The sequence below is a fragment of the Temnothorax nylanderi genome, unplaced genomic scaffold, assembly GCF_030848795.1.
Source record: "Temnothorax nylanderi isolate EJ_2023f unplaced genomic scaffold, tnyl_v1.0 TNYL_tig0023_pilon, whole genome shotgun sequence".
Lineage (NCBI taxonomy): Eukaryota > Metazoa > Arthropoda > Insecta > Hymenoptera > Formicidae > Temnothorax > Temnothorax nylanderi.
This window is the reverse complement of record NW_027249085.1, coordinates 1,051,086-1,078,355: the sequence shown is the minus strand read 5'-3', so window position 1 is coordinate 1,078,355 and position 27,270 is coordinate 1,051,086. Positions and strand designations below refer to the sequence as shown.

Here is a 27,270-nt window from a genome sequence, read left to right as displayed (position 1 = left end):
AATCGCTCCACAACATATCACTGCGATTACTGAAGAAACTTGATATATTTCAATTGCTTGCGGTGTCTTGTCATCTTCGTAATCTTGTTTAACTCTCTTTTCCAACCAACGATCTTTTAAGAAACTCAATAGTCCAACTTCCATTAATTTAAGTATCCTATTTATCAAAATTATTTATTAATACATGAAATTATCACAATCTAGATGTGCTGCTAAGCAGAGGTCTCTATTGATGAATAATATACATATACCTCAACTATTTATGAATAAAAGATATGAATAATTTATAATTATCAATATGTTTAGAATTAAAAAAAATTAGAATCTAATTACGATAAAAATAACAATAAAAACATATAAGAATTTTCCTCTATTTAAACGATTTTCATTTTAATATTGATTAAATTGATTTAAGAGGGTTTGCTAGTTTGTTGCTAATAATTTCTATAATTCCCAAAGCTTATCTAGAATATTTGTATTTTGTATAGATATTTTTTTTACCCAAGATCGATGGTTCTTTTGTATTTAAAATTCTTCACGATGCCGGAAGCTACCCATATTTTCGATAAAGGTTTTCCAGTGTTAGTCAAATGACATATAATAGGTCCATTCACTTTATGCATGTCTTCGCCTTGAAATATGGCATATTTCTTTTTCTTTGAGGAACATGCCATTTTATGCATGTCCTCAATTGTTGGTATTATAATCAAGCGTTTTGCCGTTCTTGCTTGTACAATTGGTTCCAAATTAAGTATCTATAAGTATATTTAAATGTTAAGTACTCAGGCATTTAGATTTTATGCAAAAAAAGATCGAATGCGTGGAATCTCAACATAAATTATGATCTTTATATTCTCTTAAATTATGTTTACACATTTATTTTTTATGTTGTTTTATTTTTTACATTTTTTTTCTGAGGACTAATAAATTATAATGTCAATACAGTACATTATCAATAGAGTATATGTACCTTAAATCCGATATCTCCAGTTGAGCCTTTTAGACTGATAACGCTGTATTTAGTATTAGCCACCAAAGACTCGAAACTATCAAATGGTGGTACGAAAATACTTTTCGTTACATAAATAAATAACAGAGCACTAAATGACATATATATTATAGAACAAAAGAAGCCCAGCGACACTTCCAATATCCTCGATTTTTTAAGATGTTTGGGAGTATAGCCTGTTGCAATTATTCAAATTAATTATTTCCCATTATTAATAGGATAATAGATTATTTTAACTCGATATTATTGCAATATATTGTTTTTACATATTCTAGAGATAGAAAAATACTATAAAAAACTGAAGAACTGATTTTAATCTTAATTTTAAGGTCAAATATTAAACTCTTGAATATATCAAATAATTGCTATTTTATTTTATTATGATGTGTACATTTGTCTTACAGTGCGTTTACTTTATTTTTTAACGAAAATGAACAACAATAAAACATTCTAATCGATTCATTCAGACATACCTTGATTGCAGAGGTTTCCAAAGTTATAAAATAAGTGTTCGTTGAAAGACACGTTTTTACATTTATCTTTACTCCGTAAGGTATTTCTGCGAATATTTTGTGTCAAAAAAGTGCATAGACTCAGTAATATATACATAATCAGTATAATACACCATATTTCCCAAGAGAAAATTTTTACCATCCATATATTGTCATACATCATTTCGCGATGAATATATAACTGATTTCTATAAAATTATTTTAGAATTATTAGCTATGTGTGATGTAATTTAATTCCTATTAAACTACTATTTTGAGATTTGAATAAATATTAAATCAATTATCGAATAAACATTTAACAAGTTTGGTGACAGATCACCAACTGACCTGTTTATCCAAAGAGGTATTGAAAAATCGACCGCCGCAAGTCGCGGTCTAAATGTTTCTATTTTTGGTATCGCGATGGTTTCGTTGCGAAACCTAATAATCCGTGTTTATAAGTCAAGTCTTCTTCCGGCATGCCCATGCCGTCTATATTTACTTTCACTGGCTGCAATCTAAAGGTATAAGATATCTTTTGGTTACAAGTTATGTTAATGTTTGATCTTATAACACAACAATCTGTTCTCTCGAGCCGAGTATGGTCTTACGTAAAATTTAGCGACTCGGAAAGTAGGTTCCATATTTCCCCGCAGAGTCCTGTAACCTTCGTATTATTATCGTAGAACTGAAGGAAATGCGGGTCCTGAAATATATAATTGACGAAATTATCATCTAACTCAATTTATAATTCTTAATATGTCATTATTTAGTAAATAACGTCTATTTAATGTTTTTTCAATGTAAAAATAGGTATTCTTTATGATATCATGGCCATCATATTTGTGATTATTAAGAAATCTCAATCAAAATTAAAAACACTATAATTTTTGCATTAATTTATTATTATATTATCAAATATCCAATTGTTTTTCTCATAGATTTCTGTAATCTCGTTTTTTAATATTGAAACTTAAGATACCGTTTCAAATATTACAAAAAATTGAAGAAAAATATATGAAAATATACCTTTTTCTTTCTTTTCAAAGAGAGATCTCATAGCTTAGATTATTCAACAAATTTAAATATTTAACAATATAAACAATATTTAAATTTTTTATAATATAAGTTTCTAGATATAAATTATCATTTTTTAAATTAAGCGAATATTAAAGAATCAATTTTAACAGAAATCTCAATATTGTGTAAATTAAGGAAATATCGACAATAACCATCAGATATTTTCTAATAACATACCTGGAAAGATGTTAAAGTTAAGTTCTGTAATTGAAAATTGTGGATCTCGAGTGCTCGATTCTGTCTGAGGCGTTCTTGCTGCATCCTGGCATAAATCGGTACGCTGGAAATTGGCACGAAAGTCTTCTGTGTCTTGCTCCAAATCACACCGTTCATGTTTTTGTCTCGGACAATGGCAAAACTCTATACATAATAGCCAGAAGTAATAGTCGTCTTTATATAATATGGATGCGCTGTTAATGCTTTACAAAGATTTACAAGTGTTACCTTATTGGGTGGCGCAATTCGAACATTTTATTATATCTTCGTTGACATATTATTTACGATCAATATTAAAGGAAGAAAAAAAGCCCTTATCATGATCGGATTGATTTCTGTGATTAGATGAAAAAAGAGATGTGTCATCACGTTACTTTAGATAAGATCTTGGTTTAAATCGCGTCCTTAGATTATTATCTTTTACTTTCATATGTATTTTCTATTTTCTGAATATAGACAAATATATGAAAAAGTAATCGTGCAAAGTACATTTTAAATCTAAGCAAATGAACTAAATAATAATGATGAAATAGAATCACCGTAGAAGTATATGAATTTATTCAATACGTTTCATGCCTTCTCTCTCTCTCTCTCTCTCTCTCTCTCTCTCTCTCTCTCTCTCTCTCTCTCTCTCTCTCTCTCTCTCTCTAGCGCAAGAAATATCAGATTTTATATTGCGTTTACATAATTTACCCGTGACAAATCAATTTTAGTCGTTATCGCACAATACGAAATGCCATCATGCTTTGACTACTTTATGCTTTGACGGCACATGTTGTCATTAAATGCGAGCGTTGATCGATCGAAATAAATTTTACGTGTGTCGTGATTTTCAATACAAATACTGAGAGTTGAGTGTTTTACATGTTGTTTTTATATGATGTTACTTAGATATCGTAAATATAAAGAATTTATCATATAAGTTATTTATATAAAGGAATAGAAGAAATAAACCATGAAAAGGCATAGGAAAGTTTGCCGAAGATGTTAATATAATTTTTAAAAAGTTAATATAAGATTTGACTTTTAGTCGTATCTTTCTTTTTAAATATTTTTGAAATGTTATTATCTGCGTCTATATGGCCGTGAATTCTTCATTTCCTCGTAATAATACGTTATATGTTCCAGAACGAGTATCACAAGTGATATCAGCACTCCGTAACTCAGTATTAGAAAAATCAGATAAACTTGGTTCAAATCGATCGTTTTAAATATTCCATGTTCTCTATTCTCCACTCTGGTATTAAGCCAACGGTTTCTAAAGCCATCTATCAATCCGATTTCTCTGAATTTGAGGAGTCTGGAAAAAAATAAGACAATTATGTAATCTTTAAAATAATAATTTCTCAAATAATAAGTTAATTTATGTAGTACTCACGCGGTATCGATGGTCTTCCTATAGGGGTAGTTCTTTTGGAGTGCGAACGTTATCCACGTCTCGTTGAAACTGTTCATCGGTTGGAGCGGGCAGCCGTTTTTGCTCATTGCCATAAATCGGTCCTCGATCTCAAACATCGCATATTTCATCATCTTGTTGCAAATTTTATCGTGCATATCCTCCGCGATATCCATAAAACGCACACGCGCAGTCGGACCGTGTTTGCCGATCAAGCCTCGATATTTATATTTATGCTAAAATAGTAAGTCACAAATTATTGTATATACCATTTATTTTTCGTAAAAGTTGTTTCAAGTTACAAAGTTGTACAAAATAATTAAGAACAATCGAATTCTCAATGTTATCTTTTCTTTGCTTTGCTTTGAAGATAAAACTGCTGTTTCTAAATTACAGAAGGAAACTTTATCATGATTTTAGTGCGGAATATAAATCGCTGAAATACTACTGTGATATAAATAATCTTCGACGCTTACATTAAGGGAATTGTAGAGGAAGGTGTGACGGAACGCCAATAAGATGTATTTTGTATTGTTAATGAGAGATTCTACATCCTTAAATGGCAACGTCATTTGTCTATTTGTCATGCGATATATGAGTTGTGAACTAAAGGCTAACAATATCAGCCATGCGAATATACTTTTCGACAGCGACAAGATCTTGAACTTGTTGTAAAAAGCGTCGGGTATGTAGCCTATAAAAAATCGCAGATTATTTTATCTTATCGTAACTTTAATTGTGGAATGCTGAATTAACGTTTTAATCTATAAGAACAAAAATTTTCTTTTACTTTATTTCACTGAAAATAAGCTGACAATTTTTTGTTAATTATTTATAAACGCGCGCTTTTACTTAATTTGTTCTTCGATTATATTATGCACCTCGCGTGCTCATTATGGCGAGTGAATAGAAAAAATGATCGCCTAGACTGAAATCCACGGAGCCTTTTCTTTTGCGTTTGGGCTTGTCCGTCGGTACTTTTTGCAGAAAATAACCGACGCAACTTAATATGATGAACAGGAACAGTATATAAAACCACATTTGCCACGAAAATAACGTAAATACCCATGTATTATCGAACTGCCATTCTGGTCGAACATAAATGTGAAACCTAAAACATCAATTTATTAATAACTATTATATATTGCAAGTAAAAGGATTTCCGTCCTGTTTCTGATTTTTGCCAACAGCAGGAAGGGAACTACTCCCGACTAATAATTTTGAAATGAGTAACGGATGAGCAGTTTCTTGATTGGAATTTATTATTAAGTCTATATCAACTTACCTGCTTCTCCAAAGAGGCGTTGTATAATCCACGATGTCGATGCGAGATGGATAGAATCCACTTCTCATAATTACCTGCGCTTCATTTCGCGCGAGCATGCCGACTAAACCATTCTGACTACCGTTTTCCAGTCTTTCACCGAAATTTCGATCGGTGACTCTTATTGGGATAAATCTGAGGAACGAAATACTTTATTGAATTATGATCATCAGCAAACCCCATTCGCACACAAACTGAATAAGTACACAGTGTAAATTTTCAAACATGTATGCGCTATTACGTAAAAAATGTTGCTGTAACATACGTAAAATTGAGATATTCCGCGAGAACATGCCACAGGTAGCCGTAAGCACCGTTGACTTTCGTATCATTGTTGTAAAACATTACCGTATTCTTTTCCTATATAAGCATAAGAAATTATCATGATTGTTATTTAATGATTTTAATAGTTCTTGTAAGCTAGTTTAATAAACTGGCTCAATACGAAGGGTTGTCAAAAATTTGCCGTTAAGCTCTTTGAGAAGTTTCTGCAACATCTTGCGGAAGAAAAACTGTACGTTGATCTTTTCAGACCTACGTGTTCGCACCTCGTAATACACAGCTTTTACCACTTCTCCGCTCATGTCAGGCCTCTCTGTTGCCCGGCGTTTAGCCAGATTTTCTTGTTGAAGAGCAGCGAATTCTGGAATGCTGAACAACTGCACGAATTTCTGCTGTTGCTTGTGCCAAATTACCCCGGACACGGCGTAACAATCCCATATCATGAGATGAAGAATTGCGACCGTTAGAACAAATCGCGTAGCCATCCCTTGCGAATTTCTTTTTCGTTGAACTAATTTCACGTCAATGTAGATTCTATGTAGAATACAGACGAATAAAAATATATTAGATTGCAGTTTTCAACGATATTTATACGCATATCGCACAATGCTATTTATTTATTTTTTTCTCTAATGGATCAGTATCATTTAATGGACAGACATTACGTTATTGTCGAGGATCGATAGCACGTAGATTAGTTATGTTGGCATTTTGTCAGCTAATGGATATCATGCAATGTAATCGTATTCATCTAATTCGCTAATAATTCTAATTAGCACGGTGTTATCCAAACCATGCCTTACTTTTTACAATAAATCTGTCAACCAAAAAACTATTTAATCATATACCATTTATATTTCTGTAAATGACGTAAATTATATAAAATAATTGTCCAGTGTACTGTAATCTTTTACAATTGTTTTTTGACCGAGTATCTTCAGAAACATAAAATGCCCGTCTTGTTATAAGGTTTGATGAGTATATAATCACATGGCCAATTTTCTGATAAGTTTGTTTATTCTACTATTAAGTAAGTCTACAATTTATATAATTTATAATATATCTTTTTATTTTAATATTATCCATTTAAATATAAGTTATATAACTCGCAGAATAAAATAACGTAATTAAGATAAATAAAAGCATATAAGAGAAAATGAAATTCTAGTGATACTCATACATAATCATGTTTGATTAATAATTTTATTATTTATTGCAATTTTTTAATTATTACAGCATTAATTGTGGATTACACATTCATGTATAGTATAAATGTACATAATAAAATTTTCAAACATGAGTTAAATAACGGCTGGCAGATAAATCTTTGGAGCAAATAAAGTAAAATTAATTAATATATTTGTGATATCATTAGTGAAAAGTTACGATAGCCTGCGTTGATAAGCATATACAATTTTTTCAATTATGAAAATAATAAGAGCTGTTATCATTCCACAGCACATCATTAAAATTACTAAAGAAACTTGATCTATCCCAATCGCTTCTACGTTGGCATTATGACAACGTTCACTTTTTTCCGTCCACCAACGATGTATTAACACACTCCACAATCCAACTTCCTTCAATCTGAGTATTCTGTACCTAAAAATTACTTGTTTACATAGCACGTTAGCATTACATACGATTGTATTACAATCGCTTTTTGCCCGAGGTCGATGGTTCTTTTGTACTTAAAATTCTTCGCAATACCGGAACCTATCCACATATCGAAGTAAGATTGTCCAACTGGGATCACTTCACATCCAATTTGATCTCTCACTTTATACTCGTCTTCACCTTGGAGTACGGTATACTTCTTTTTACCTCTTGCACATGCCAATTCAAACATTTCCTCGACTGTTGATGTAACGACGAACCGTTTTGTCGTATTTACCAGTACATAAGCTTTGCCAGGATTTACTTATACATTTTTTAAATAGCCAATATCTACACATACATTCGATGTAATTTGAGTATTAATAAATTATAAATTAATCTAATATACACAAAATAAATTATATCTTAACGTTTTTCATTAATACTTTAAACGCGATATTGAAAATAGAAAATGACAATGTCATATGAAGTATCGGTCACTAGAGATTCCAGATTATTGAATGGATATAATGTCAATTCTTTTTGTTATATAAATGAATAGCAAAGTTCCAAATGCCATCGATAATATAAAACAAAAGAGACCCAGCCGGACTTCTAATATTCTTGATCTTCCAACAAGAACATCGGGAATATAGCCTGTGTCAATTATAACTCAAATTAATAATTTTTAATTGTTACACATTAAATGTCATTTATTTCGATAAGGATTTCGCAATTATAGCACGTCATTTTTGTTTTTATATGATGTTACTTAGATATTGTAAATATAAAGAATTTATCAGATAAGTTTTATATATACATATAAAGAAATAGAAGAAATAAACTATGAAAAGGCGTAGGAAAGTTTGCCGAAGATGTTAATATAATTTTTAAAAATTTAAGTTAATATAAGATTTGAATTTTAGTCATATCTTTCTTTTTAAATATTTTTGACTTAAATATTTTAAATGTTATTATCTGCGTCTATATGGCCGCGAATTCTTCACTTTTTCGTAATAATACGTTATATTTTCCAGAACGAGTATCACAAGTGAGATCAGCACTCCGTAACTCAGTATTAGAAAAATCAGATAAACTTGGTGCAAATCGATCGTTTTAAAGATTCCATGATCTCTATTCCCCACTCTGGTATTAAGCCAATAGTTTCTAAAGCCATCTATCAATCCGATTTCTCTCAATTTGAGGAGTCTGGAAAAAAATAAGACAATCATGTAATCTTTAAAATAATAATTTCTCAAATAATAAGTTAATTTATGCAGTACTCACGCGGTATCGATGGTCTTCCTATAGGGGTAGTTCTTTTGGAGTGCGAACGTTATCCACGTCTCGTTGAAATTGCCCATGGGTTGGAGCGGGCAGCCGCTTTTGCTCATTGCCATAAATCGGTCCTCGATCTCAAACATCGCATATTTCATCATCTTGTTGCAAATTTTATCGTGCATATCCTCCGCGATATCCATAAAACGCACACGCGCAGTCGGACCGTGTTTGCCGATCAAGCCTCGATATTTATGCTAAAATAGTAAGTCACAAATTATTGTATATACCATTTATTTTTCGTAAAAGTTGTTTCAAGTTACAAAGTTGTACAAAATAATTAAGAACAATCGAATTCTCAATGTTATCTTTTCTTTGCTTTGCTTTGAAGATAAAACTGCTGTTTCTAAATTACAGAAGGAAACTTTATCATGATTTTAGTGCGGAATATAAATCGCTGAAATACTACTGTGATATAAATAATCTTCGACGCTTACATTAAGAGAATTGTAGAGGAAGGTGTGACGGAACGCCAATAAGATGTATTTTGTATTGTTAATGAGAGATTCTACATCCTTAAATGGCAACGTCATTTCTCTATTTGTCATGCGATATATGAGTTGTGAACTAAAGGCTAACAATATCAGCCATGCGAATATACTCTTCGACAGCGACAAGATCTTGAACTTGTTGTAAAAAGCGTCGGGTATGTAGCCTATAAAAAATCGCAGATTATTTTATCTTATCGTAACTTTAATTGTGGAATGCTTAATTAACGTTTTAATCTATAAAAACAGAAATTCTCTTTTACTTTATTTCACTGAAAATAAGCTGACAAGTTTTTATTAATTATTCACAAACGCGCTTTTACTTAATTTCTTCTTCGATTGTATTATGCACCTTGCGTGCTCATTATGGCGAATGAATAGAAAAAATGATCGCCTAGACTGAAATCCACGGAGCCTTTTCTTTTGCGTTTGGGCTTGTCCGTCGGTACTTTTTGCAGAAAATAACCGACACAACTTAAGATGATGAACAGAAACAGTATATAAAACCACATTTGCCACGAAAACAACGTAAATACCCATGTATTATTGAACTGCCATTCCGGTCGAACATAAATGTGAAACCTAAAACATCAATTTATTAATAATTATTATATATTGCAAGTAAAAGGATTCCCGGCCTGTTTCTGATTTTTGCCAACAGCAGGAAGGGAACTACTCTCGACTAATAATTTTGAAATTAGTCACGGATGAGCAGTTTCTTGATTGGAATTTATTATTAAGTCTATACCAACTTACCTGCTTTTCCAAAGAGGCGTTGTAAAATCCACGATGTCGAAGCGAGACGGATAGAATCCACTTCTCATAATTACCTGCGCTTCATCCCGCGCGAGCATGCCGACTAAACCATTCTGACTACCGTTTTCCAGTCTTTCACCGAAATTTCGATCGGTGACTCTTATCGGGATGAATCTGAGGAACGTAATACTTTGCAAATGCCATTCGCGCACGAACTGAATAAGTGCACAGTGTAAAATTTCAAACATATATGCGATATTAGGTAAAAAATGTTGCCGTAACATACGTAAAATTGAGATATTCCGCGAGAACATGCCACAGGTCGCCGCAAACACCGTTGACTTTCGTATCATTGTCGTAAAACATTACTATATTTTTTTCCTATAAGCATAAGAAATTATCATGATCGTTGTTTAATGATTTTAATAGTTCTTATAAGCTAGTCTAATAAATTGGCTCAACACGGAGGGTTGTCAAAAATTTGCCGTTAAGCTCTTTGAGAAGTTTCTGCAACATCTTGCGGAAGAAAAACTGTACGTTGATCTTTTCAGACCCACGTGTTCGCACCTCGTAATACACAGCTTTTACCACTTCTCCGCTCATGTCAGGCCTCTCTGTTGCCCGGCGTTTAGCCAGATTTTCTTGTTGAAGAGCAGCGAATTCCGGGATGCTGAACAACTGCACGAATTTCTGCTGTTGCTTGTGCCAAATTACCCCGGACACGGCGTAACAATCCCATATCATGAGATGAAGAATTGCGACTGTTAGAACAAATCGCGTAGCCATCCCTTGCGAACTTCTTTTTCGTTGAACTAATTTCACGTCAATGATTCTATGTAGGACACAGACGAATAAAAATATATATTAGATTGCAGTTTTGAACGAGATATCGCATATCGCAAAATGCGATTTATTTCTTTTTTCTCTAATGGATCGATATCATCTAATGGACAGACATATCGTTATTGTCGAAAATCGATAGCACGTAGATTAGTTATGTTGGCATTTTGCCAGTCAATGGATATATCATACAACGTAATCCTATTCATCTAATTCGATAATAATTCTAATTAGCATGGTGTCATCCAAACCATCACCATGCCTTACTTTCTATCATAAATCTGTCAATTAAAAAACCATTTATTTATAATTACCATTTATATTTTTGTAAATGACGTAAATCATATAAAATAATTGTTTAGTGTACTGTAATTTGTTACAATTGTTTTTTGACCGAGTACTTTCACAAACATAAATACTCGTCTTGTTATAAAGTTTGATGAGTATATAATTACATCGGCAATTTTTGATAAGTTTTGTTTATTCTACTATTAAGTCTACAATTCATATACTTTGTAATCTTTTATTTTAATATTATCCTTATAAATCTAAATTATATAACTCGCAGAATATTAAATAACGTAATTAAGATAAGTATAATAAAAGCACATAAAAGAAATGAAATTCTAATGATACTCATACATAATCATGTTGGATTAAATAATTTTATTATTTATTACAATTTTTTAATTATTACAGCATTAATTGTGGTTTACACATTCATATATATATATATATATATATATATATAAATGTAATAGAATTTTCAGACGTGAGTTAAATAACTGCTAGCAGATAAATCTTTTGAGCAATTAAAGTAAAATTAAGTAAAATATTCGTGATAACATTAGTGAAAAGTTACGATAGCCTGCGTCGATAAGCATATACAATATTTTCAATTATCAAAATAATAAAAGCTGTTATCATTCCACAGCACATCATTAAAATTACTAAAGAAACTTGCTCTATCTTAATCGCTTCTACGTTGGCATTATAACGACGTTCAGTTTCTTCCGTTAACCAACGATCTACTAACTCATCCCACAATCCAACTTCCTTTAATCTAAGTATCCTGTATACATAAAAATTACTTGTTCACATAGCACGTTAGCATTATATACAATGGTATTATAATCTCTTTTTACCCGAGGTCGATGGTCCGTTTGTACTTAAAATTCTTCGCAATGCCAGAAGCTACCCACATTTTGAAGTAAGCTTGTCCAACTGGGATCACTTTACATTCAATTTTACCTCTTGCTTTATATTCGTCTTCACCTTGGAGTACGGTATACTTCTTTTTACCTTTTATACATGCCAATTTAAATATTTCCTCGACTGTTGATGCAACGACAACGCGTTTTGCAGTTCTTACCAGTGCATAAGGTTTGCTAGGGCTTAACTATAATTTTTTTAAATAGCCAATATCTATACATATACTTGGGGTGCGTTTCACTTATCGCTCGCAACGCTCGTGGAATCATTTCATCCTTGTTGTTTGTCAAATGTTAAACAAGGACGAAATGATGCTCGCGAGCGGCGTTGCGAGCGTTAAGTGGAACGCAGCCTTGATGTAATTTGAAGATTAATAAATTATAAATGAATTTGATAAACACAAAATAAATTAGATCAAACGTATTATATATTAATACCTTAAACATGATATCTGCAATAGAACCTTCCAAAGTGACAACGTCATATGAAGTATCGGTCAGCAGAGACTCTAGGTTATTAAATGGCGGTATAACGTTAATCCTTTTTGCTATATAAATGAATAACAAAGCTCCAAATGCCATCGACAATATAGAACAAAAGAGGCCCAGCGATACTTCTAATATTCTTGATCTTCCAACGAGAACATCCGGAGTACTGCCTGTTACAATTATTACACAAATTAATAATTTTTCATTAATGCACGATTAAAAATCATCTTATTTCAGTAAGGATTTCACACTTATAGCACGTCATTTTTGTATTATTTCAAAATTACGTTAACTCTTTCTCGTAATAATTATGGCGCATTTATAAAATTAAAAATCTGACTTCGAAATCACGAACACTCTATACAAAAATAAAAATTTTGCAAACGATGTCACACAATGGTCATAAATGTGACATGATATGATATCTGCATTGCCTTTTAATTTAGCTACAGTTAAAAAATAGAAACAGGATATGAGACATATTCATATTAATCATTCATACTTTGATTGCAGACCATTCTAAAGGTGTAAAAGATGTGATCGCTAATGGTCGAGCGTCTGCAATTATTTCCGATCCGTGCGAGAATAATTTGTGACCAAAAACTGCATACGCTCAATAATAGACACATAGCCAATATAAAGCACCATATTTTCCAGGAGAACACTTTTGCCATCCATGTGCTGTCATGTGTCATCTCATTTCGAATATATAATCGGTGGCTGTAAAATTATTCTAAAATTGTTATAACAACCTGGGGTTTATAAGAATAAATTTTATACATTAATTGTTATATGTCTTTTTTTAAAAGTTGCATTCTTTCGTCTTTATTTACCATCTTAGAAGATGTCATCGTGTGAAGCACTTAAAGCGTACCTGTTCATCCATAAAGGCATTGTAAAATCAGCAGCTAGACGTCGAAGATTGGAAATTTCGACTTTTGGAATCGCGATAGTTTCATTGCGCGTAATTATACCTAATAATCCTTGCTCAAAAATCATCTTGTCTTTCGATGGTGCACCTAGGCCAGTTTCATTTGATCTTATTGGCTGTAATCTAAGAATATGAAGTATCCTTTGATTGTACATGTAATTTATCGTTAGCATCGTCAACAATCTTCTAATACAATAAATTGCGGTTTAAATTACAGTTTAATCTTACGTAAAATTCAATTTTTTAGAAAGAAGAGTCCACAATTCACCGCAGAATCCTGTAACTTTCATATCGTTATCGTAAAATTCGAGGAAACGCAGTTCCTAAAATACATGAAGAAATTATCATCCAGTCTTACTTATCTTTGCTGTCAGTTTATGTTTCTTAGTTTGTAATTATTTAGCAAATTATATAACGTTATTAAAGTTGTAAGAATAATAAATAATTTAATATTGTTTCCAAGAATATTGAAAAAAAATTTTATTTCTTGCATTATCATAACTGCCATGTTAAAAATACGACATTTCTCTTATTAGGTACTTGGTCCACGTGATGCTATTAATTACCTAATTTTACTTTCTTAGAAATCTTTGTTACAATAAATTGAAGCTACAGATAAGGTTTAAATACTCATGGATAACTTCGCATATACATACATTTTTCATAATATAAAGGTTTGTAAATAAGAATTATCGTACTATTATTAATTATTGAATATTAATTTTAATGAGAGAAGTGTAGAGATGTCGTAGGATATATTCAAAAATTCAGCCATTTGATGAGCTTTATGGAAATATACCTGGAAGGATGTTAGAGTCAAGTTGCGCAGTTGGAAATTGTGGGTTTCCAGTGCTCGACTTTGTTTAAGACGTTCTTGTTGCAGCATGGCAAATATCGGCACGCTGGAAATTGGCACGAAAGTTTTCTGCGTTTTACTCCAAATCACGCCGTTCATCGTTTTGGACTATGACAAAGCTCGACGTAATTGGAAATAACGCTCGTCTAACGAAGACAATTTGCAACGTGCTTTGCCGATTTACAACGATAATGATATATACATTATTACTATTTTTTTGCGTAGTATAATTACGGAAATTATGATTATCATATCTTTGATCGCATTGTTGCGGGTGAAACATGAGATAATTGCAGTTACATTGCCTTTTTTATGCAGAAGATAATTTAGCTCGCTATAATTCTCTTTATAGCTGAGAAAAAGAGAAAGGAAATGTTTATGTATTAATGTTGCATTATTGCAGTATCCATCAATTATTTATTTTTTGATTAGGACTTCCCATTTAACAAAGAGAGTAAATACATATCTTATAAGTGTTGCAGGATTATGTATACAGTAAAAATGTACAATGTATTCGATGCACCTGTTTTTGTAATGATTTTCACGTAGATTGAGATATGATGCAGTGCATTTTGCTTACGTCATTTATTTATGGCTTATCAATTTTAGTCACTATCATAATATGCAGAATAAACATGTGCCTTTTGTCTGATTAATTTGCTATTGTTATCTTATAGCTAATATGAAACCGAAGCGATCAAGCTCATCAGAACAAATGATTTTACTATGAGCGAAACATGTAATCAGTAAACACAACGTCATGGGTATTTTTAATATCTGTTTTATTTACAGATTGTAAATAAAAAGATAAAATAGCTAGCACGTATTGTTATTTAAATAAAACAGATGGAACAAACTGATCCATTATTGCTATATAAAAATAAGCTTTCCGGAGAATGAAAAGACTTTCGTAATCAGATAATTGTTCAATATATTGTAATCTTTTACAATCGCTTTTGGTTCGAATACTTTCAGAAACATAAAATGTCCGTCTTGTTATAAAGTTTGATGAGCATTACAATCACATCGACAATTTTTGGACAAGTTTTGTATGTTCTACTATTAGTCTACAATTTATATAATTTATAATGTTTTTATTATAATATTATCCACTTAAAACTAACAATAATTTATGTATGTCCTTAGAATATTAAATGACGTAACTAAGATAAATGAAAGCATATAAGAGAATTGAAATTCTAATGATACTCACAGGGGAACGGGGGGTAGCCCCGGACAGTGGGTAGCCCCGGACATTATTGAAATTCAAGTCCCGCGTATCTATGGCCATTGTTTAAACATTCTGCATATGTCGAGATACGCAGAAGGGCATATTAGAATGTTTAAAAAATGGTCATAGATACGCGGGATATTTGAATTTCAATAATGTCCGGGGTTACCCCCCGTTTATCTACATAATAATGTTTCATTAATGATTTTATTATTTACTACAATTTTTTAATTATTACAGCATTAATTGTGGTTTACACACAGAAATGTAATAGAATTTTCAGACGTGAGTTAAGTAACTGCTGGTAGATAAATTTTTTGAGCAAATAAAGTAAAATTAAGTAAAATATTCGTGATAGCATTAGTGAAAAGTTACGATAGTCTGCGTCGATAAGCATATACAATTTTTTCAATTATCAAAATAATAAAAGCTGTTATCATTCCACAGCACATCATTAAAATTACTAAAGAAACTTGATCTATCCCAATCGCTTCTACGTTGGCATTATTATGACGTTGACTTTTCTCCGTTAACCAACGATCTACTAACTCATCCCACAATCCAACTTCCTTTAATCTAAGTATCCTGTATACATAAAAATTACTTGTTCACATAGCACGTTAGCATTATATATATACGATGGTATTATAAACGCTTTTTACCCGAGGTCGATGGTCCTTTTGTACTTAAAATTCCTCGCAATGCCGGAAGCTACCCACAGTTTGAAGTAAGATTCTCCAACTGGAATCACCTCACATCCAATTTTTCCTCTTACTTTATATTCGTCTTCACCTTGGAATACGGTATACTTCCTTTTACCTTTTATACATGCCAATTTAAACATTTCCTCGATTGTTGATGCAACGACAGCGCGTTTTGCAGTTCTTACCAGTGTAAAAGGTTTGTTAGGGTTTGCCTATAAATTTTTTTAATAACCAATATCTATACATACACTCGATGTAATTTGAAGATTAATAAATTATAAATAAATCTAATAAACACAAAATAAATTATATTAAACGTATTTTATTAATACCTTAAACGCGATATCTCCAATAGAACCTTTCAAAGTGACAACGTCATATGAAGTATCGGTCAGCATAGACTCTAGATTATTGAATAGCGGTATAACGTTAATCCTTTTTGCTATATAAATGAATAACAAAGCTCCAAATGCCATCGACAATATAGAACAAAAGAGGCCCAGCGATACTTCTAATATTCTTGATCTTCCAACAAGAACATCGGGAATATTGCCTGTTACAATTATTATTACTCAAATTAATAATTTTTTATTATTACACGATTAAAAATTACTTTATTTCGGTAAGAATTTCGCAATTATAGTACGTCATTTTTGTATTATTTCAAAATTAAGTTAATTTTCTCTCGTAATAATATTATGGCGCATTTATGAAATTAAAAATCTGACTTCCAAATCACGAACGTATACTCTATACAAAAATAAAAATTTTGCAAAAGATGTCACACAATGTTCATAAATGTGACATGATATGATATCTGCATTGCCTTTTAATTTAGCTACAGTTAAAAAATAGAAACAGGATGAGACATATTCATATTAATCATTCATACTTTGATTGCAGACCATTCCAAAGGTGTAAAAGATATGATCGCTAATAGTCGAGCGTCTGCAATTATTTCCGATCCGTGCGAGAATAGTTTGTGACCAAAAACTGCATACGCTCAATAATAGACACATAACCAATATAAAGCACCATATTTTCCAGGAGAATACTTTTGCCATCCATGTGCTGTCATGTGTCATCTCATTTTGAATATATAATCGCTGGCTGTAAAATTATTATAAGATTATTATAACAACCTGGGATTTATAAGAATAAATTTTATACGTTGTTTTTTTTTTTTCAAAAGTTACATTGTATCATTTTTATTTAGCATTTTGGAAAATATCATCGTGAAGCGGAACAACTTAAAGCGTACCTGTTCATCCATAAAGGCATTGTAAAATCAGCAGCTAGACGTCGAAGATTGGAAATTTCGACTTTTGGAATTGCTACAGTTTCATTGCGCGTAATTATACCTAATAATCCTTGCTCAAAAATGGTCCTGTTTTTTGATATACCCAGGCTAGTTTCATTTGATCTTATTGGCTGTAATCTAAGAACATGAAGTATTCTTTGATTATACATATATTAGTTTATTGTTAGCTTCGTCAACAATCTTCTAATACAATAAATCGCGGTTTAAAAAAATTACTGTTTAATCTTACGTAAAATTCAATTTTTTAGAAAGGAGAGTCCACAATTCACCACAGAGTGCTGTAACTTTCATATCGTTATCGTAAAATTCGAAGAAACGCGGTTCCTAAAATACATGAAGAAATTATTCTCCAGTCTTCACTGTCAGTTTTATTTCTAAGTTCAGTAAAATTTCTTAGTTTGCAATTTTTTAATAAATTATATAACGTTATTAAAGTTGTAAGAATAGTAAATAATTTAATATTGTTTCTTGTCTTAAAATATAGAAGAAAATTTTTTTCACATTATCATAGTTGCTGTGTTAAAAATACGACATTTTTCTTATTACTTGGTCCACGCGATAATATTAATTACCTTATTTTATTTTCTTTCAGAAATTTCTGTTACAATAAATTGAAAAGCTACAGATAAAGTTTAAATACTCATGGATAGTTTCGCATATATATACATATATATATATTTTTTTTTCGTAATATAAAGGATTGTAAATAAGAATTATCGTACTATTATTAATTATTGAATATTAATTTTAATGAGAGAAGTGTATAGATATCGTAGGATTTATCTAAAAATTTGAGCTTCATGGAAGCGTACCTGGAAGGATGTTATAGTTAAGTTGCGCAGTTGGAAATTGTGGGTTTCCAGTGCTCGACTCTGTTTAAGACGTTCTTGTTGCAGCATGGCAAATATCGGCACGCTGGAAATTGGCACGAAAGTCTTCTGCGTCTTATTCCAAATCACGCCGTTCATCGTTTCAGACCATAACAAAGCTCGACATAATCGGGAATAACGCTCGTCTCACAAAGACAATTTGCAATGTGCTTTGCCGATTTACAACGATAATGATATATATATCGTTATTTTCGTAGTATAATTGCGTGGTATAATTACGGAAATTATTATTATCATACGTATCCTTGATCGCATTTTGTTCACGGTGAAACAATTGCAGTTAAATTGCCTGTTTTATGCTGAAGATAATTTAACTTCAGCAATTATTTTTATAGCAGAGAAAAAGAGAAAGAAAATGATTATATGTATTAATGTTGCATTAATGCAGTATCCATCAACTATTCATTTTTTGATTAGAACTTTCCATTTAACGAAGAGGATATAGAATATTATACATACCTTATATAGCTAGGTATTGCCGGATCATGTACAGTAGAAATATACAATATTTTCGATGCACCTGCTTTGTAACGATTTTAACGTAGATTGAGATATGATGCAAGTATATTTTATTTACGTTACGTTTATTCATGACTAATCAATTTTAGTCATTATTATGATATGCAGGATAAACATTTGCCTTTTGTCTGATCAAATTACTTGCATTTTGTCTGATCAATTGCTCGGTGCTTTAATGGCGCGTCAATTTGTTATCTCACAGCTAATACGAACACCAAAGCGATCAAGATCATTAGAACACGTTTCACTATGAGTGAAACATGTAATCAGTAAATACACGTCATGGGCATTTCTTTCATTTATTATAGATTGTAAATAAAAAGATAATTTAGCTAGCACGTATTGTTACTTAAATAAAACATTAGATGGAACAAATTGATATCCATTACTGCAATATAAAATGAAGCCTTCCGGTGAATGGGAAAACTCCCGTAAATCCCTTTCTCTCTCTCTCTCTCTCTCTCTCTCTCTCTCTCTCTCTCTCTCTCTCTCTCTCTCTCTCTCTCTCTCTTTCTCTCGTATTAGGTAATTGTTCAATATACTGTAATCTTTTACAATTGTTTTTTTGAAACTTCCAGAAACATAAAATGCTCGTTTTGTTATAAAGTTTGATGAGCATTATAATCATATCGGCAATTTTTCGACAAGTTGTGTTTATTCTACTATTAGTCTACAATTTATATAATTTATAATCTTTTTATTTTAACAGTATCCAATTAAAACTAACAATAAGTTATGTATATTCGTAGAATATTAAATGACGTAATTGAGATAAATAAAAGCATATAAGAGAAATGAAATTTTAGTGATACTCATATATAATCATTACACCATTTTTTTTTTATTATTACAGCATTAATTGTGCTTACACACATAAATATAATAAAATTTTCAGACGTGAGTTAAGTAACTGCTGGTAGATAAATCTTTTGATCAAATTAAGTAAAATTAAGTAAAATATTCGTGACAGCATTAGTAAAAAGTTACGATAGCCTGCGTTGATAAGCATATACAATTTTTTCAATTATGAAAATAATAAAAGCTGTTATCATTCCACAGCACATCACTAAAATTACTAAAGAAACTTGCTCTATCCCAATCGCTTCTACGTTGGCATTATTATGACGTTGACTTTTTTCCGTCCACCAACGATCTATTAACACATCCCACAATCCAACTTCCTTTAATCTGAGTATCCTGTACATAAAAATTACTTGTTCACATAGCACGTTAGCATTATATACGATGGTATTATAATTGCTTTTTACCCGAGGTCGATGGTCCTTTTGTACTTAAAATTCCTCGCAATGCCGGAAGCTACCCACATTTTCAAGTAAGATTGTCCAACTGGGATCACTTCACATCCAATTTTACCTTTTGCTTTATATTCGTTTTCACCTAAGAATACGGTATACTTCCTTTTACCTCGTATACATGCCAATTTAAACATTTCCTCGTCCGTTGGTGCAACAACGAGGCGTTCTGCAGTTCTTACCAGTATGTAAGGTTCCTTACGGCTTACCTAATAAATTTTTTAAATAGCCAATATCTTTACAAATACTTGATGTAATTTGAAGATTAATAAATTATAAATAAATCTGATAAACACAAAATAAATTATATCAAATGTATTTTATTTTAATACCTTTAACGCGATATCTCCAGTAGTACCTTTCAAAGTGACAACGTCATATGAAGTATCGGTCAGCAGAGACTCTAGGTTATTGAATGGCGGTATAACGTTAATTCTCTTTGCTATATAAATGAATAACAAAGCTCCAAATGCCATCGACAATATAGAACAAAAGAGGCCCAGCGATACTTCAAATATTCTTGATCTTCCAACAAGAACATCGGGAATATTGCCTGTTACAATTATTACTCAAATTAATAATTTTTCATTATTACACAATTCAAAATTATTTCATTTCGGTAAGGATTTCGCAATTATAGCAAGTTATTTTTGTATTATTTAAAAATTAAGTTAACTTTCGCTCATAATAATTATGGCGCATTCATAAAATTAAAAATCTGACTTCCAAATCACGTGAACTCTATACAAAATTTTGGAAGAAGATGTCACACAATGTTTATAAATGTGACATGATATGATATCTGCGTTGCCTTTTAAGTTAGCTACAGTTAAAAAATAGAAACAGGATGTAACATATATTCATATTAATCATTCATACTTTGATTGCAGATCATTCCAAAGGTGTAAAAGACATGATCGCTAATGGTCGAGCGTCTGCAATTATTTCCGATCCGCGCAAGAATAGTTTGTGACCAAAAACTGCATACGCTCAATAATAAACACATAACCAATATACAGCACCATATTTTCCAGGAGAACACTTTTGCCATCCATGTGCTGTCATGTACTATTTCATTTTGAATATATAATCGGTAGCTGCAAAAATTATTATAAGATTGTTGTAACCACCTGGGATTTATAAGAATAAATTTTATACGTTGTTACATGTCTTTTTTTAAAAGTTGCATTCTTTCGTCTTTATTTAGCATTTTAGAAGATGTCATCGTGTGAAGCACTTAAAGCGTACCTGTTCATCCCTAAAGGCATTGTAAAATCAGCAGCTTGACGTCGAAAATTGCTAATTTCGATTTTTGGAACCGCGATAGTTTCATTGCGCATAATTATACCTAATAATCCTCGCTCCAAAATGGGCTCGTTTTTCGATGATACACCCATCAGGCTAGTTTCATTTGATCTTACTGGCTGTAATCTAAGAACATGAAGTATTCTTTGATTATACATATATATTAGTTTATTGTTAGCTTCGTTAACAATCTTCTAATACAATAAATCACGGTTTGAATTACAGTTTAATCTTACGTAAAATTCAATTTTTCAGAAAGGAGAGTCCACAATTCGCCGCAGAATCCTGTAACTTTCATATCGTTATCGTAAAATTCGAAGAAACGCCGTTCCTAAAATACATGAAGAAATTATTCTCCAGTCTTCACTGTCAGTTTCATTTCTAAGTTCAGTAAAATTTCTTAGTTTGCAATTTTTTAATAAATTATATAACGTTATTAAAGTTGTAAGAATAGTAAATAATTTAATATTGTTTCTTAAAATATAGAAAAAAAATTTTTTTCATTATTATAGTTGCCATGTTAAAAATACGACATTTCTCTTATTACTTGGTCCACATGATACTATTAATTACCTTATTTTATTCTCTTTCAGAAATTTCTCTTTCAATAAATTGAAGCTACAGATAAAGTTTATATATACTTATGGACAGCTTCAGATATGCACATTTTTCGTAATATAAAGATTTATAAATGAGAATTATCGTACTATTATTAATTATTGAATATTAATTTTAATGAGAGAAGTGTAGAGATGTAGGATATATCCAAAAGTTCAGCAATTTGAGCTTTATGGAAGTATACCTGGAAGGATGTTAGAGTCAAGTTGCGCAGTTGGAAATTGTGGGTTTCCAGTGCTCGACTTTGTTTAAGACGTTCTTGTTGCAGCATGGCAAATATCGGCACGCTGGAAATTGGCACGAAAGTTTTCTGCGTTTTACTCCAAATCACGCCGTTCATTGTTTCGGACCATGACAAAGCTCGACGTAATCGGAAATAACGCTCGTCTCACAAAGACAATTTGCAATGTGCTTTGCCGATTTACAACGATAATGATATATATATTGTTATTTTCGTAGTATAAATGCGTAGTGTAACTACGCAAATTATTATTACCATATCCTTGATCGCATTTTATTCACGGTGAAACAATTGCAGTTAAATTGCAGTTAAATTGCAGTTAAATTGCCTTTTTTATGCTGAAGATAATTTTACTTGCAGCAATTATTTTTATAGTAGAGAAAAAGAGAAAGAAAGTGTTTATATATGTATTAATGTTTCATTAATGCAGTATCCATCAACTATTCATTTTTTGATTAGAACTTCCCATTTAACGAAGAGGATATAAAATATTATACATACCTTATATAGCTAGGTGTTGCCGGATCATGTACAGTAGAAATATACAATGTTTTTGATGCACCTGCTTTGTAATGATTTCAACGTAGATTGAGATATGATGCAAGTATATTTTATTTACGTTATGTTTATTCATGGCTAATCAATTTTAGTTATTATTATGACATGCAGGATAAACATTTGCCCTTTGTCTGATCAAATTGCTATTGTTATCTCATAGCTAATACGAAGACCTAAGCGATCAAGATCATCAGAACACGTGATTTCACTATGAGTGAAACATGTAATCAGTAAATACACGTCATGGGCATTTTTGTCATTTGTTACAGATTTGTTACAAATAAAAAGATAATTTAGCTAGTACGTATTGTTACTTAAATAAAACATCAGATGGAACAAATTGATCCATTATTGCGATATGAAATGAAGACTTCCGGTGAATGGAAAAACTCTTGTAAATCTCTCGCTCTCGTATTAGGTATTACAATTGTTTAATATACTGTAATCTTTTACAATTGTTTTTTGATCGAGTACTTTCAGAAACATAAAATGTTGTCTTGTTATAAAGTTTGATGAGCTTTATAATCACATCAGCAATTTTTTGACATGTTGTGTTTATTTTACTATTAATCTCTAATTTATGTAGTTTATAATCTTTTTATTTTAATAGTATTATAGTATCCACTTAAAACTAACAGTAAGTTCTGTATATACATAGAATATCAAATGACGTAATGAGATAAATAAAAATATATGAGAGAAATTAAATTCTGATGATACTCACACATAATCATGTTTGATTAATAATTTTGTTATTTATCACAGTTTTTTAATTATTACAACATTAATTGTGGTTTACACATTCATGTATGGTACAAATGTAATAGAGTTTTCAAACGTGAGTTAAATAACTGCTGGCAGATAAATCTTTGGAGCAAATAAAGTAAAATTACATAATTAAAATATTCATGATAGCATTAGTGAAAAGTTACAATAGCCTGCGTTGATAAGCATATACAATTTTTTCAATTATGAAAATAATAAAAGCTATTATCATTCCACAGCACATCATTAAAATTACTAAAGAAACTTGATCTGTCCCAATCGCTTCTACGTTGGCATTATTATGACGTTGACTTTTCTCCGTTAACCAACGATCTACTAACACATCCCACAATCCAACTTCCTTTAATCTGAGTATCCTGTATACATAAAAATTACTTGTTCGCATAGCACGTTGGCATTATATACGATGGTATTATAATCGCTTTTTACCCGAGGTCGATGGTCCTTTTGTACTTAAAATTCCTCGCAATGCCGGAAGCTACCCACATTTTGAAGTAAGATTGTCCAATTGGAATCACCTCGCATCCAATTTGACCTCTTGCTTTATACTCGTCTTCACCTTGGAGTGCGGTATACTTCTTTTTACCTTTTATACATGCCAATTTAAACATTTCCTCGACTGTTGATGCAACGACGACGCGTTTTGCACTTCTTACCAGTGTATAAGGTTTGTTAGGGCTTACCTATAAATTTTTTAATAGCCAATATCTGAACATATACTCGATGTAATTTAAAGATTAACAAATTACATAAATGAATCTAATAAATAAATTATATCAAACGTATTTTATTATTACCTTAAACGCGATATCTCCAATAGAATCTTTCAAAATGACAACGTCATATGAGGTATCGGTCAGCAGAGACTCTAGATTATTGAATGGCGGTATAACGTTAATCTTTTTTGCTATATAAAGGAATAACAAAGCTCCAAATGCCATCGACAATATAGAACAAAAGAGGCCCAGCGATACTTCAAATATTCTTGATCTTCCAACAAGAACATCGGGAATATAGCCTGTTACAGTTATTACTCAAATTAATAATTTTTTGTTATTACATACCATTTAATGATTAAATATCATTTTATTTCGATAAAGATATTGCGATTATAGTCATTTTTGTATTATTTCAAAATAAAGTTAACATTTTCGTATAATAATTATAACGCATTTATAAAATAAAAAATGTAACTTTACTTAAACTCTATACCGAGGTAAACATTTTGACAAAAAATGTCACACTATATTCATAAATGTGATATGATATGATATCTGCATTGCTTTTCAATTTAGCTACAGTTAAGAAATAGAAACAGGATGAAACATATTCATATTAATCATACATACTTTGATTGCAGATCATTCCAAAGGTGTAAAAAATATGATCGCTAATGGTCGAGCGTCTGCAATTATTTCCGATCCGTGCGAGAATAATTTGTGACCAAAAACTGCATACGCTCAATAATAGACACATAACCAATATAAAGCACCATATTTCCCAGGAGAACACTTTTGCCATCCATGTGCTGTCGTGTATTATCTCATGTTGAATATATAATCGGTGGCTGTAACATTATTATAAGATTGTTATAACAACCTGAATAATAAATTTATAAGAATAAATTTTATACGTTATTTCTTTTTTTAAAAGTTGCATTCTTTCGTCTTTATTTAGCATTTTAGAAGATGTCATCGTGTGAAGCACTTAAAGCGTACCTGTTCATCCATAAAGGCATTGTAAAATCAACAGCTATACGTCGAACACTGTAAGTTTCGACTTTTGGAATCGCAATAGTTTCATTGCGCGAAATTATACTTAGTAATCCTTGCTCAAAAACAGTATTGTTTTTCGATGATGCACCCAGGCCAGTTTCATTTGATCTTATTGGATGTAATCTAAGAATATGAAGTATCCTTTGATTGTACATGTAATTTATCGTTAGCTTTGCCAACAATCTTCTAATAAATTGCGGTTTGAATTACAGTTTAATCTTACGTAAAATTCAATTTTTCAGAAAGAAGAGTCCACAATTCACCGCAAAGTCCTGTAACTTTCGTATCGTTATCGTAAAATTCGAGGAAATGCGGATCCTAAAATACATGAAGATATTGTCATCCAGTCTTCGCAGTTAGTTTATATTTCTTAGTTTGTAATTCTTTAATAAATTGTATAACGTTGAAAGAATAGTAAATAATTTAATATCGTTTTCCGAAATATAGAATAAGAAAAATTATTCTTTCTTGCATTATCATAGTTATCATTAAAAAATATGATATTTCTATCATCATTACTTGGTCCATGTGATACTATTAATTATTTAATTATACTTTCTTAAAAATTTCTATTTCAATAAATTGAATAAATTAAAGTTACAGATAAATTTGTCATAAATTTTAATTACTCAATGAATAGTTTCGGATAACATTTTTCATAATTAGAAAATTTTTAATAGGAATTATCGTACTATTATTATTAATTATTGAATATTAATTTTAATGAGAGAAGTGTGGAAATATGTATAAATATAATAGGATATCCAAAAACTCGGTTGAGCTTCATGGAAGCGTACCTGGAAGGATGTTAGAGTCAAGTTGCGCGATTGGAAATTGTGGGTTTCCAGTGCTCGACTTTGTTTAAGACGTTCTTGTTGCAGCATGGCAAATATCGGCACGCTGGAAATTGGTACAAAAGTCTTCTGCATTTTACTCCAAATCACGCCGTTCATTGTTTTGGACCACGACAAAGCTCGACGTAATCGGGAATAACACTCGTCTCACAAAGGCATTTAGAACGTGTTTTGCCGATTTGCAACGATATATATTATGATATATATTATTTTCTTACACAGTATAATTACGGAAATTGTTATTATATCCTATCCTTGATCGCATTGTCCACGGTGTATGAGACAATTGCAGTTAAATTGTCTTTGTTATGCAGGAGACAATTTAACTCGAATTAACTTCCTTTATAGCTGAGAAAAAGAGAAAGAAAATGTATATGTATTAATATTGCATTAGTGCAGTATCCATCAATTATTCATCTTTTGTTTAGAACTTCCTATTTGACGGAGAGAGTAGATACATATCTTATAGGTTGCAGGATTATGTAAACAGTAGAAATGTACAATGTATTCGATGCACCTGCTTTGTAATGATTTTAATGTAGATCGAGATGTCCTGCAGTGTATTTTGCTTACATTATTTATTTATGGCTAATCAATTTTAGTCACTATCATGATGTATAAGACAAACATGTTCTTTTTTTCGATCAAATTGCTGGCATTGCGTGCCTTAATGGTGCGTTGATTTGTTATCACACCGCTAATGCGATGACTGAAGCTAATGCAAAGATTAAAGTGATCAAGGTCATGAATACACGTGATTTCACTATGATGAAACATGTAATCAGTGAATACACGTCATGGGCATTTTTATCATTTGTTACAGATTATAAATAAAAAGATAATTTAGCTAGC

The 27,270-nt window shown here is 31.2% G+C and overlaps 6 protein-coding genes across 10 annotated transcripts in view; 1 reads left to right on the top strand and 5 right to left on the bottom strand.

Annotated features, from left to right (window-relative positions):
• Positions 1-25,419, top strand: part of Mrpl45 (mitochondrial ribosomal protein L45) — a 27,989-nt gene extending 2,570 nt beyond the window's left edge. Inside the window, exon 7 of one of the 3 annotated variants that reach the window (XM_071700741.1) lies at positions 25,150-25,419. The gene's annotated coding sequence lies outside the window, so the exon portion shown is untranslated. Of the gene's footprint in view, positions 1-13,029; positions 13,049-21,171; positions 21,447-25,149 lie in introns of those variants that run through there. The other 2 variants (XM_071700742.1, XM_071700743.1) reach the window with 2 other exon arrangements.
• Positions 1,362-4,021, bottom strand: LOC139769565 (uncharacterized). 3 transcript variants are annotated; one of them, XR_011717590.1, is made up of 5 exons: positions 3,025-4,021; positions 2,758-2,940; positions 2,112-2,206; positions 1,849-2,018; positions 1,362-1,709 (listed from the first exon to the last, which is right to left on the bottom strand). XR_011717590.1 is itself a non-coding variant. In XM_071700745.1 (3 exons), exons 1-3 carry the CDS (start codon positions 2,911-2,913, stop codon positions 1,907-1,909), a joined length of 363 nt encoding a protein of 120 aa, XP_071556846.1. In that variant the 5' UTR covers positions 2,914-4,021; the 3' UTR covers positions 1,362-1,906. The 3 variants fall into 3 exon arrangements, 1 of the variants encoding a protein (XP_071556846.1); XR_011717589.1 differs by having other exon boundaries at positions 2,758-4,021; XM_071700745.1 differs by having other exon boundaries at positions 1,362-2,018; positions 2,758-4,021.
• Positions 4,171-6,839, bottom strand: LOC139769647 (glutamate receptor ionotropic, kainate glr-3-like). Its single transcript, XM_071700909.1, has 6 exons — positions 6,065-6,839; positions 5,782-5,876; positions 5,478-5,651; positions 5,074-5,303; positions 4,669-4,886; positions 4,171-4,428 (listed from the first exon to the last, which is right to left on the bottom strand). Exons 1-6 carry the CDS (start codon positions 6,281-6,283, stop codon positions 4,171-4,173), a joined length of 1,194 nt encoding a protein of 397 aa, XP_071557010.1. The 5' UTR covers positions 6,284-6,839.
• LOC139769646 (glutamate receptor ionotropic, kainate glr-3-like) lies at positions 8,288-10,342 on the bottom strand. The gene is made up of 6 exons (XM_071700908.1): positions 10,263-10,342; positions 9,977-10,150; positions 9,573-9,802; positions 9,131-9,387; positions 8,682-8,929; positions 8,288-8,603 (listed from the first exon to the last, which is right to left on the bottom strand). The coding sequence occupies exons 1-6, from the start codon at positions 10,340-10,342 to the stop codon at positions 8,369-8,371; spliced, it is 1,224 nt and encodes a 407-aa protein (XP_071557009.1). The 3' UTR covers positions 8,288-8,368.
• Positions 19,837-23,511, bottom strand: LOC139769645 (glutamate receptor ionotropic, kainate 5-like). Its single transcript, XM_071700906.1, has 7 exons — positions 22,311-23,511; positions 21,823-21,917; positions 21,530-21,712; positions 21,161-21,441; positions 20,614-20,834; positions 20,237-20,490; positions 19,837-20,165 (listed from the first exon to the last, which is right to left on the bottom strand). The coding sequence occupies exons 1-7, from the start codon at positions 22,542-22,544 to the stop codon at positions 19,952-19,954; spliced, it is 1,482 nt and encodes a 493-aa protein (XP_071557007.1). The 5' UTR covers positions 22,545-23,511; the 3' UTR covers positions 19,837-19,951.
• On the bottom strand, positions 23,734-27,270 carry LOC139769566 (uncharacterized). The gene is made up of 7 exons (XM_071700746.1): positions 26,362-27,270; positions 25,788-25,882; positions 25,508-25,687; positions 25,139-25,356; positions 24,587-24,807; positions 24,219-24,472; positions 23,734-24,145 (listed from the first exon to the last, which is right to left on the bottom strand). The coding sequence occupies exons 1-7, from the start codon at positions 26,515-26,517 to the stop codon at positions 23,932-23,934; spliced, it is 1,338 nt and encodes a 445-aa protein (XP_071556847.1). The 5' UTR covers positions 26,518-27,270; the 3' UTR covers positions 23,734-23,931.

Excerpts from the sequence above, each read along its gene's own strand:
- LOC139769565 (XM_071700745.1), bottom strand. The coding sequence starts at position 2,913 with ATGAACGGTGTGATTTGGAGCAAGACACAGAAGACTTTCGTGCCAATT. Across the intron at positions 2,207-2,757 it reads TAACTTTAACATCTTTCCAG|GACCCGCATTTCCTTCAGTT; the intron begins GTATGTTATTAG and ends TATATATTTCAG. Across the intron at positions 2,019-2,111 it reads TCCGAGTCGCTAAATTTTAC|ATTGCAGCCAGTGAAAGTAA; the intron begins GTAAGACCATAC and ends TTATACCTTTAG.
- LOC139769647 (XM_071700909.1), bottom strand. The coding sequence starts at position 6,283 with ATGGCTACGCGATTTGTTCTAACGGTCGCAATTCTTCATCTCATGATA. Across the intron at positions 5,877-6,064 it reads TAAAAGCTGTGTATTACGAG|GAAAAGAATACGGTAATGTT; the intron begins GTGCGAACACGT and ends ATGCTTATATAG. Across the intron at positions 5,652-5,781 it reads GCGGAATATCTCAATTTTAC|ATTTATCCCAATAAGAGTCA; the intron begins GTATGTTACAGC and ends TTCGTTCCTCAG.
- LOC139769646 (XM_071700908.1), bottom strand. The coding sequence starts at position 10,342 with ATGTTTTACGACAATGATACGAAAGTCAACGGTGTTTGCGGCGACCTG. Across the intron at positions 9,388-9,572 it reads CGCCATAATGAGCACGCAAG|GCTACATACCCGACGCTTTT; the intron begins GTGCATAATACA and ends GATTTTTTATAG. Across the intron at positions 8,604-8,681 it reads AGGAAGACCATCGATACCGC|ACTCCTCAAATTGAGAGAAA; the intron begins GTGAGTACTGCA and ends ATTTTTTTCCAG.
- LOC139769645 (XM_071700906.1), bottom strand. The coding sequence starts at position 22,544 with ATGAACGGCGTGATTTGGAGTAAAACGCAGAAAACTTTCGTGCCAATT. Across the intron at positions 21,918-22,310 it reads TTCTCTCATTAAAATTAATA|GAACGGCGTTTCTTCGAATT; the intron begins TTCAATAATTAA and ends CATGTATTTTAG. Across the intron at positions 20,491-20,613 it reads CTGGAGATATCGCGTTAAAG|GTAAGCCGTAAGGAACCTTA; the intron begins GTATTAAAATAA and ends AAAATTTATTAG.
- LOC139769566 (XM_071700746.1), bottom strand. The coding sequence starts at position 26,517 with ATGAACGGCGTGATTTGGAGTAAAATGCAGAAGACTTTTGTACCAATT. Across the intron at positions 25,357-25,507 it reads ATGCCTTTATGGATGAACAG|CCACCGATTATATATTCAAC; the intron begins GTACGCTTTAAG and ends ATAATGTTACAG. Across the intron at positions 24,146-24,218 it reads AAAAGGACCATCGACCTCGG|GATACTCAGATTAAAGGAAG; the intron begins GTAAAAAGCGAT and ends TTATGTATACAG.